An 11,990-nucleotide genomic window follows, 5' to 3' on the forward strand; every position below is an offset into this window, starting at 1 on the left:
TAAAACAGTAACACAATTATAATATGACATTTATGTTGAAGCAGGTTATAGGTAGAACATAATCTAAGACAATGGGACAAAGAAGAAGGGAAGTAAGCTTTTATATACCACATAATGCAATTGTCATAGTAGATGTAAAAAAAAGTAAAACTACTGGTGAAATAATTGATTTTCCAAAACATTAAGGTGCAACAACTATTTCATTTCGAAAGGTATATACCTTAGGCATGAGTATCCATAGTGTTGTTAATGTGATCACAGCAAAAACAGATAGTTACAAAGAAATGGATTTTGTTAATTAGGATGGATTAAATTATGTAGATATTCATAAAGTAATGTAGAACAATCTTCGATGCACCTCCACGGCCTTGGTAACACACTTTGTAAAACTAAACATTTTTAATGAAAGCTTTAACACTGGCAGATTTAAAACATGGAGAGCTAACACATCTGATGAGTGCTTTCGGCTGTAGGCCTTCTTCAGATCATAGTGTCTCACTGCTCTCCTCTGAGAATAAGAAACAAAAATTATCCAATGAACTCTAAGGTAGAAGACAACACCTACTAATTATCCAATTAACTATTGCCCAATAGCAGATCTTCTATTCACTAGTTTTCTAGACTGTACTAATAGATAGCTTCCTATTCTTTAGAACTGGCTTCAGTGGCACCACAGTGTTTAGACCAGGAGGCCGATCAGCTCTCAAATTCACTATCCAACTTGTTTCACATACTTTAGTGCGATTGTTTACATCACCTTCTCTAAACCTATAAGGCATACTTTGAACAGCTTTTAAAACAAAGCTGTGTGTAGGATGCATCGACACATGAAGTGCTAGTGTATTTTTTTTTTTTTATTTTTAAGGTGTAAATTGTGAATGTCCCTTATCTGTCTTTCAGATGCTGGTCCGTCTTGCCTATGTAAAAAGCTTCACATTGGCAACAAGATGCAAGGTACACTAAGTGCTGACTGTTGCAGTCTGCATACACATTAAATGTGTAACTTTAGTTGGTTTTGGGATGTATAAACATGTTGCTGCTGTCAATTGATGTGCACGCTTTACATCTAGTACATTTAAATGTCCCTTTTCGATCCAACAAATTTTTAAGATTAAATCTATCCTTATTGCACAGCAGTCTTTTCGTATTCTTTTTGTTTTTGAAGGTGAACCTCAGATGCTCACCTACTATATCTCTGATTTTGTCATCCTCAGTGAGTATAGGCCAAAATCTCTTGATTATTCCACATATCTCTCTGTTATTAGTGCCATAGGTGAGTGCACAGTTAAGTGTGTTATCCTTCTGTTTCTTTGTATTGTCATTATTACTGTACGGTTCCTTCCTTGCATAATACGGTTGACCTTTCCCTTTTCTTAGTGCCCTACCATCAGATTTAATTTTCAAGTAATTTGTTTTATATCCTCTGTCCTGGAGATTTCCCTCAAGCTGTGAGCACTCTTTGTTGAAATCAACATCATTAGTGCAAAGCCTATAGATCCATAGTACTTGCTTCTCCATGATGTTTTTAAATATGTGGCTGGAATCCATACTTTGGTGATGCAAATAATGATTCTTCCATGTGTCTTTTCTGTGTAGTTTGGTACTTAACCTCTCTTGTTGCAATGACAGTTCAACATCTAAGAAGTCAGTTGCTTCCCTGGATGATTTAACTTTAAATTCCAAAAATGTGGTGCTTGTGTTCAAGAACATAATAAACATTACCAACTGTTATTCATCACCTATCCACAGAATAAAGATATCATTCACTAATCGGTCATAGTATAGTACCTGTGAATGCCATTGATTGTCATCACTAAGAACCTTGCTCTCTTCCCAGTGGGCCAGTAGTAAATTAGAATAACTATTGGCACAGGGTGTGCCCATGGCTACACCTCATGTCTGCCAATAATAATCTCGACCATAGACAAAAACATTGTTTTCTAGGATAAGCTCAAATAAGGAGCACAAAAGATATACATTGAACCCAGTACGATGAAGATATTCACGAATGGCTTTAATCCCACAGCTGTTAGGGATCACTGTAAACAAACTGTTGATCCCCATTGTAACAAGAATAATATCAGGAGTACTAGTCAGATTTTCTGTTTTATCAAAGAGGTCCAACAAAAAACTACCTGTATACTTCAAAACTGAACCCACTTTGGGTAGAAGTTTTTTCAATTCATTTTCCACAAAGATCAAGAGGGGTTCAGTTAATCAGCCTCTTCCTGCTATGATAGGTCATTGAGGTGGGTTGTCAAGATCTGAGTGGATCTTAGGTAGACCACTGATGCTCGGAATGATCGGTTGTGTAACTTGAAAGAAGTCAAACAGTTCCTTGGAAATACATCTTTTCATGAGCATGTCAAACAGATTGCTCTGAAAGCTCTTAACCATTGCATCTAGTATAACATTGCTAATCTTTTTATAGGTATGTTCATCTTCAAGCATATTCAGTATCTTGTTTCTGTACCACAGAGAGTCCAGTACCACAATAGCTCCCCCTTATTCAGCAGGTTTGATGACAAGATCTTCACTTTCTTTGAACTGGAAAAGTGCTTGTTTTCCTTAGTAAGTAATATTGTGAAAGTGTCTGCCTTGGTTTAGTTTCACTCTAATTTTTCCAACCTCATTTTCACATAGCCTAAGAAAAAGTTCCACTGCAGGGGGATTTACTGGCAAAAAAGTAATTGGTCATTTATAACCTTCCTATGTACCTTCATTTCTTTTGCCAAATATAGATTTCAGAGTAATATTCCTACCAAATGTTTTGCTGTCCACTACAAATTCATTTAAGGTCAGAGTGCAGGGAGGGAATAAATATTAAGCCTTTGTTTAACAACTGCTGCTGCTCTTGACTTAGAGTTTGTCATGACAAATTTACAACTAGAGTCTGGTCCATGGTATTTAAAAGGTTAACTTCTTTATATTTCTTTCTTGACTTTGGGATCTCGAATTCCTGTGTGTAAATTGGTTCATAAAAACCAGGAGCTGACATTTGAATGGTACATGAACCACCCCTTCTTTCGGTCTAGTTCCAGTGGAAGTACTCTCAACAGGTTCATGTTCTTTTGGCAAAGTCTGCATACTAGTGTTGGAAAGGATTTCTACTTTCTCTGCTGTTATTGCTGCATTTTCATTCCTTGGTCTCTCCAATTCATAATTAGCAGTTTCTGAGTTGTTAATGATAACCCGTGGTTCATGATTCAAATGGGATAAGGTGTTGATACCATTGTCCTTGCTCACACTAGCTTTACGTTTATAAGCAGACTTGTTATGCCCACTTAAACTCAGATCTTCCTACGGCCGTTCAAAAATATGACCAGCTTTAAAGTCTTGGGAATCATGGGCGAGTTTCCTAGTTTTTTGCTCTTTTAATTTGTTATCATATACACTCAAATTTAACTGTAGAGTTTCAAACTTCTGCAAACATGCTTCACTTAAATCCATCTGCTCCAATTACGTTTGCTTAAGCTTAATTCGTTCTGCTACCATAGCCTCTTCAGATTTGAAGAATTCAATTAACAAGTGTATGTATTTGAAACTTGTTTCTAAGTTAATGGCTTGCCATTTGGCAAGTAATTCTGGAAAACTGTTCCCATAGCTAGGTAGACACTTCACCCACATTCCCCTAGGGATAACCTGGTAGTGTAAGCTGGCTTTGAGATGGATCCGCTGTCATTGCAGCCTTTTTAAATGGCATGCTGCATTTTCAACCTCTTTAAAAACTTGATTAAAACTTTCCTCACTTGTACTATGAGCAACAGGTTCTACTTCAGTATTAGCCAAGTTCAATTGCAAAAGTGGGTTCAAAGACTCACCTAGAAATTCTGAAAAGGTTTATACATCCCAAAACCAACAAGAGTTACATGTTTAATGTGCATGCAGACTGCAACAGTCAACACTTAGTGTACCTTGCATCTTGTTGACAATGTGAAGCTTTTTACATAGGCAAGAAGGACCAGCATCTGAAAGACAGGATACTTCACCATCTAAGGGACATTCGCAATTTACAACCTTAAAAATACACTAGCGCTTCATGTGTCGATGCATCCTACACACATCTTTGTTTTCAATGCTGTTCAAAGTATGCCTTACAGCATTAGAGAAGGCGATGTAAACAATCGCACTGAAGTACGTGAAACAAGTTGGATAGTGAATTTGAGAGCTGATTGGCCTCCTGGTCTGAACAATGTGGTGCCACTGAAGCCAATTCTAAAGAATAGGAGGCTATCTATTAGTACAGTCTAGAAAACTAATGAATAGAAGATCTGCTATTGGCCAATAGTTAATTATATAATCAGTAGGTGTTGTCTTCTACCTTATAGTTCATTGGATAATTTTTGTTTCTTATTCTGAGAGAAGAGCAGTGAGAGATTATGATCTGAAGAAGGCCTACAGCCGAAAGCGCTCATTAGATGTATTAGCTCTCCATGTTTTAAGTCTGTCAGTGTTTTTAAAGCTTTCATTAAAAATGTTTAGTTTTACAAAATGTGTTACCAAGACTGTGGAGGTGCACCAAAGTTGTTCTACATTTTGGGCTTGATTCACTCGGTCTCCTTGGCAGTTCAGCAGTGTGTTTTTACATCATATTCATAAAGTAAAGTTACTCCTATGGCCTCATGCATTTATGTGAAAGTTATGCCAACCCCAGTGTTGAACTTCAAGTCGCTTATGCCAAAAAGAGAAATAGATTTTAAAATATTCAGTACTAGAAGACAAAATCACTGACATTAACACTTATTTTGGAATCTAGCCTTTGAGTTCTAATGCTTCAAGAAATAAATCAATACACAAATAAATAAATAACTTGGCCACAAAAGTTTTCATTGTAAAGTAGGCAGTACACATAACTTTTCAGCTATACTGATCTCAGCTTGCCAGCTCACCCACAGGCTGGCTGCAACAGCATAGTATTGTTATTTTATTATCCTCGGTGGAATTCTTTATATATCAACAAATGTCACTCTTCCATAGTCACAAATAATGAGAAATATTTATTCACTAACAGTAATGTGCGTCACAGTGTTCTTAGCTATTTTTGTCATTACTTTTGTTCTCCTCTCTGAAATTCTCTATAGTAGAACAGCTACCTTTTTTTCTGCTGATAAACACTGGTATAAACTCAGCCAGTAACAGCAATGTCTTGCTGCCACAGCATTCTGAAGTAATGCAATTATATATAGATTTTTTTCTGAGTGGAATCATATATATCAATAGAATATGGCTTTCTATTAGAGATATATCTTTAAATTCTGAATATCAGTCTCACTATTAGAATGGAACAGCTGCTACACTACAATGCTGTTGTTATTATTTCCTTTCTCTGCTGAATTCTGTATATCTCTACATAAGCTCCATTTCCATTTATAAATACAGACAGATTTTAAGTTAGTAACATCAATGCCTGTGTAGCTCAATTTTCTCATAACGTTGTGCAGTTATTTCCCCTTCTCCATGGAACTGAATTCCCTGTATAAAAATAAAAATCCTTTCTCAAAAATTGGATTTAATTCAGTCAGACACAATAATGTTTAACTACCTCAGCATTTTGAATTAATGTAATCTGATTAGGAATTTTTTTCTTCATGGAATGCCCTATGTCAGTACAAGCACTTTCTTTTTTTCACATTAGGATGGAAGGAAGGAAGGAAGGAAGGAAGGAAGGAAGAAAGAAGGAAGGAAGGAAGGAAGGAAGGAAGGAAGGAAGGAAGGAAGGAAGGAAGGAAGGAAGGAAGGAAGGAAGGAAGGAAGGAAGGAAGGAATTTCTGGAGTACAATAACAATCATGAGAAGCATGTATGTTTTACAAAGAATTCTATGCAGTATGTTAAGACTGTTATTCCCCAACACACACCATGATAGTTTCCTATAAGTACCAGTCTTGCTATTCAGTGAAAGACAGGGACAAAAAAAAGTAAATATTACATTTTTACACTGGAGATGGCAGATAATAATCTGTTCTGCCAGGTTTCATAAGCAGCACTTGCTAAATTATTAGATCTCAAATGTCTGCTCCACTGCATCTCTCAGAAGACCACCCATCCCCCCATACAAAAAAGACCAATCAGATATGCTTTTACACTTCAGGTTGTACTGCTGAATCATTAATAGAGATTACCCCTTCTGTTTTCAATATCATGTCTCCAGCAATAACTGCTATCTTATTAAAAAAAAAAGTCATCAATAACATGGGCAGTCACTACAGCTGTCACCGATTGGAAATAGGACACACATCCCCATAATCTGGTATCTACCTCAGCTCTCACACTGCCTTCTGTCACATGGTCACTGGAAAAAAATGGATTCACACCTAAAGATATTGAACAAACTGAATGTAAGCAACCAGTCTTACAGCTTGTGGGTTATAGTAACTGACTGTAGGTTGAATAACCATGACCTGTTATTATGTGAGCTGGACAGAAGGGAGACTGAGTACCAATGAACAGCATGAAGTTATCTTTCTGGGTCCAAGTTCTATTCATAGTAATATTAAGCTGTGTGGTATTCATTTCATTAGTATAATTAATGCACTGAAAAAATCATTACATACAAATTGTCCTACATGGGAAATCTTTGTTAAACTATTAGAGCTTTCTCTTTTTTTTACTCGGCTTCATACTGATTTTAAAATAAAAAGTAAAAAAAAAAAAAAGAAGTTATCTTATTATTTGTTGCAGTCTTTGGCTTACTGACATGATAAGTGTGTAATTAAGGGATTTACTACAGCAATAACCCATGCCTGGGTGTGGGTAATGCTGGATTTACCCACAGTTGGTGTGGTTTGGTCACGAGAGTGAAGCCCCAGTGGCCAAACAAAGTCAACCATGGGTAAATCCAGCATTACTCACACCCAGAAGTGGGTTATTGTTATTATACAATGACATTATTTAAGAAAAAAAATAATTACTTTTCTTAAATAATGGTATTGTATAATGCCTCCTTGCTGCCCTTCCACAGCTGTCTGGTATTCTGTGGCAGTTCTGATGTACTGCGCGTGTGTATGCCTACGCAGTACATCAGAACTCTGGGCAAAAGCAATGGAGAAAGCAAGATCTCCGTTGCATTTTACAAACTGTTTCACTATGTTAAATGGGTTTAACATAGCGAGACCGCTTTTAAAAAAGCAACGGAGAATCTCTGTTGCTTTTTTTAAAGCTGTCTCGCTATGTTAAACCCATTTAACATAGTGAGACAGTTTTGAAAAAAGCAACGGAGAAAGCAAGATCTCTGTTGCTTTTTACAAACTGTCTCACTATGTTAAAGGAGTTTAACATAGCGAGACAGCTATAGAAAAAGCAATGGAGATTCTCCGTTGCTTTTTTTAAAGCTGTCTCGTTATGTTAAACTCATTTAACATAGCGAGACAGTGTATAGCAATGGTGATCTTGCATTCTCCGTTGCTGCAAAAAAAGAGTTATAGTAATGGAAAAAGGTCCGGGCGACCGGATCTTTTTCCATTACTATAACTTTGATTTACAACATGCATGCTGACCAATCAGCGTGCACGTTTTTGAATATTAATGGGGGCTCGTTGTATAAAATGCTATTACTAACTTTCATTTCATGTTGAACGTAAGGGTAAGAAGGGTAGTTCTGTCATAATGTACATAAAAAGGAGTATGTTCCAAACCATCCTGGCAGTCTATTTCTACCCTGAGAAACTGGCTACTCAAGTGGGAAATTTCTAGTAAACAAACTTGACCTTGGTAAAGGAGAGAAGAAATGCTCTTGGAGACTTTATAACTGTACCATAGATTCTTGGACTTAACAGCATTCTTCACCAATAATATTACCTCTTTAGAAAAAACTCTGGGAAGATATGGCAGTCACTGTCATGGGTTCCTCCCAGAAAAAAGACTTGGTAATATATGCCTAGGTTTCCTCCCACATTTCAAAGACATGCACTAGGTGGATTGGACACACTAAATTGGCCATATTTGTGAATGTGCAAAACAACCACAGCAGGGCTAGTCACCCAGCAATGTAAACCTTGGCTCTAGATGATTGTCATTGTTGAAGTGACACCCTGACCCCATTTGCAAAAATAGGGAAAAAGGATTTTGGATGGTTGGATGTAATTGGCTGTCATAGTGGTGTGTGTAGAGTGGATAAAATCTGTGTATGACAAAATTTATTAATAAACTACAATGGATTTATGGCAGAATGAATATCCTTACCTGATAGTGCTGGTCTGATCTGAAGTCTATAATGACAACTTCTCTAGGACCCTAGGCTTACTTTGTACTAAGACGCTTCTAATAATTTATACTAGGCTACCCAGGTCTTTTCAAGTAGATGCAGAAGAGACTGCAAGATATTAAAGTCCTGTACATAAATGATTCAGTGACTGAAATTTACTAGTAAATGAACTGAATATTTACCTGTATATTCACCTGATGATGAAAATGACAACATTATGACATAAAGGATCTGAGGAATATGATATAATTATTTAACTACTTTGCAGTATTCATGATTTCATATCAAAGAAAAGCATGTTAAGCATTTCAGGCAGGTGTTACAAGAAAAGGTTCAACAGACTTTTGATTATGAAACTGTAGTACACAGGAACATATCATAAAAAAAAAGATTTCCACTTTTCTGGAAGCTAATTAAGGAGTTAGGCTAAACTCCAAGTCTTAGTAAATTGCATGCTGTGGGTGCTTAAATACTTTATTGGTAATATTTTACAGGTGTTTGTTTTGCATACTTAGGTCATATTCTTCCCTCTAGAGAAATGTTTTTGTGTGTGTGTGTGTGTGTGTGTGTGTGTGTGTGTGTGTGTGTGTGTGTGTGTGTGTGTGTGTGTGTGTGTGTGTGTGTGTGTGTTTGATATATAACTGATATTCCATTGACAGTTCTCTACTCTAAACAGATGTATTCATTAAACCTTTAATTTTTAATGCTAGAATTGATATACATAATCAAGTGTTTGAAGCCTGAAAAGTCTCTATCTGTAATGAGATCCTAGAAGAACTATATACCTTTAGGTATATCAGCAATTAATCATTTCATTTGTGTTTAAAGTTTATTGTTTTTATTTGTTAGATGAACAGACCATCCACCTCCCTCCCTTTTAAGCAGTAACATGATTAGCCTTCCATAGAGCTCACTGACATGAGGCAGGTATAGAGATTTTTTCGATATTAAATCTGGATTATCAGCCTTATATGTACTGGGGACAGATGTTGTCCTTCTTGACACCTGTTAATGCATTCAGGTAGGCAAAATGCTCATAGACTGTAGACTATTTTTGCTTGCTGCCCATGGACTTCAAGAAACTACATCTTGTTCTTAAGATTTATACTTCCTGTGCCTGGGATGTATTTATTTAGAAAATACTTTAATAAATTAAACTGGGACTAGATCTTTTTGCTGTATTTTTCCATCATACTTTTACTAAAATAGTTTATAATAGCTATATGGAGAATATGCCATGGTGAAGCTTGGTAAATGTCTTTCATGTTACATTCTAGTAAGAGTTGAAACTAGACAGACATGTCTTGTTTCCCCATCTTTAGTATGCCTTGCCACTAGAACCTTTGTTTACCCAATTAAGATAATTTGGGGGGGAAGTTATGATTTTCCCCAAGAATGGATAGCGTCCTGATCTCAATTAATCTACATGAAGATGACAGACTGATGATCTCATAGAGCAAACTGAATTTTTTTACAAAGCCCTAATCCTTACAAAACTATCAGGCTTGCAAATGAAAGCATCTAAGACTCTGCTATAAAAAGTTTATGTAATACCATGTTTCCCCTGTGGAGATAGCACTAGATGTGATATGTCATTCCTGCCTTTGCCTCCCCCTATAATTACTGAAAATGCCTTCACTGAATAGATTGACACTTATGAAATAATAATTTAAACACCTCTGTTATTCTTACACATTTAAATGTGATTTGAAAAAAGGATTGAATTTTGTAATATGTTTTATGCGCGTTTCTATTCTTTGTTTTTTATCCTTCCTTTCCTGTCATGGCATTGATTAAGCCATGTTTTCTTCTTGCTTCATTTTTCCTTCCTTTACTTTTCTATGGAAATATCAAATAAAGGTTTAAGAAAAACTGATAATGAGAATAATAATAACAATAACATTAACATTGACGTTTTTAGAAATGACTGACTTATCTTTTTTGTTCCATGAGAAATAACCTTTTTTTTTTTCCTTTAAAGGTTTTGGCACAGTAATCAGCCCAATAACATTGGCAATGAAGACTGTGCTGTAATGTATCCTGATGCAACATGGCATGATTACAGCTGTAGTGACAAATATAGATGGATCTGTGAAAAAACAGCCAACACTTGTTCTTTTAAAGGAGAATTTTAAAGACAGCAATAAAGATTTGATTTGGAAACTCTCATAGTTGAGCTTCGGCTCAACAGTATAAAGATATGTTAGACAATACATGTGTATGTTATCTTGTTTTGCCAGTGAAAGTAATATGAATAGCATTTATGACATGCATTCTATCTTCATAGTTCTGAACCCCTAGTAATACTTGATATAGTGGTGCTTCTGACTTTACTAATAACGTTTTTGTATATTTGTTCTAATATCAGAAATAATAAGCTAACATTCATAGGTTCATAGGTAGGTACTAGGTTATCGGCCCAAGGGCCTACATAAGCCTAGCCAGCAAGGTTCTATGGCTTATGCCACCCAAGAAAGTTATTTTCCTGTGCCACTGTCGAGCAGAGACACAGAAGTGATCCCCGGGATGTATTTCCTATTTCCTATCCACTCATCAAGATTTTTCTAATGAAGAACTTTGCTTGACATAGATGGGTAGCTTGTTCCAGAGTATAGGAAGTCTCTGGGACAGGAATCTATCCCTCCAGCATGTCCTGTTTATTGTGGTGACAAGGTTTAGGTCCCTAGAGCGTGTAGCTTGGAGTTATTGGGATTTCTTTAGGTGTAGCATGTCCAACAGCTCTGGGTTTGACATAGCTTTATATGTTAGGCAGAGATCACCTCTGAGTAGAAGATAAGATACGGAGTAAAGCTGGAGTTTTTGAGGAGGTCAGTGTAGGGCATTTTTTAATCATGCATTAATTATCAAGAACATTTCATTACAAAGTTTTGAATGTGAAGTTAAACATTGCTTAAATAAGCTGCATTTTGTCTTGTTCTTTCTATCAGCATTTAGTGGAATACATTAAGAAGTAAGTCAAAGAAGAGGCCTGACCAAGATGGCTTTAACAGTGGTGATAAGAAGCATAGTTTACTTAAATATTTCAATTTACATCAAGAACAATGTTTTGTTTTTTGTTTACAGAAAATGTAATCTGTTTCAAAATGACATTAACAGATTAAACTCAAAAGGCTGCATGGTACTGGTCATTTCCAGGTTTAAAGAAAAGAAAAGGGGGACTGCTATTCTTTGAAAAATTCTGTTTTGATTTCTAAGATTTTTGATTCATAATGCTATAACAATGATATAACTGAATTACAAGAAAACATATAGACTGTAGTTAATGTATACTGGATTCCAGGAACTGGAGCAACATTTTCTAAGAATTATTTAGATGTTGCACTTTCTAATAATAATTTATTATGGCTGGTGAATTTAATTCTGTATTAAATGAGAAACATACTAGTGCAACCAATAGACTCAGAATTTCTGCCACAGCTAAGGCATTATTCAATTTTATTGAAGTAATCAACCTTAAGGACATCAATAGTTATTCTGAACTTAATTCTTTGTTTTTATATGGTCTACTGTTATAGGCTTGACCCACAGTTCAGAACTGATAAAGTATATACATCAAATGATGTAATTTCTAGATTACAGAATGTATGGGTATTGTGATACCCTTTATCTGACCATAATGCTATCAGTTTTGCAGTTAGGGTTAATCTAAGAGATTTGTTTATTTTTCTATAAGAGATTACCTGCCTGCATTGCAAAAGTAAAAACTTTAAGGAATGTTGTAAGAAAATTCAACAGTTCTTTGATTTAAATAATAATGGAGATGTTTAT

At 35.7% G+C, this 11,990-nt stretch overlaps 1 protein-coding gene across 1 annotated transcript in view; it reads left to right on the forward strand.

Annotated features, from left to right (window-relative positions):
* The window catches only part of LOC122808178 (CD209 antigen-like), a 621,345-nt gene extending 610,691 nt beyond the window's left edge, over nucleotides 1-10,654 (forward strand). Inside the window, exon 8 of the mRNA XM_044079145.1 lies at nucleotides 10,183-10,654. Within this exon, the coding sequence (XP_043935080.1) occupies nucleotides 10,183-10,336 (154 nt within the window). The 3' untranslated portion in view covers nucleotides 10,337-10,654. The remainder of the gene's footprint in view (nucleotides 1-10,182) is intronic.
* Nucleotides 10,655-11,990: the final 1,336 nt, after the last annotated feature.

This window comes from Protopterus annectens, chromosome 8.part0, assembly GCF_019279795.1.
Source record: "Protopterus annectens isolate FY-2018-M chromosome 8.part0, PAN1.0, whole genome shotgun sequence".
Classification (NCBI taxonomy): domain Eukaryota; kingdom Metazoa; phylum Chordata; order Ceratodontiformes; family Protopteridae; genus Protopterus; species Protopterus annectens.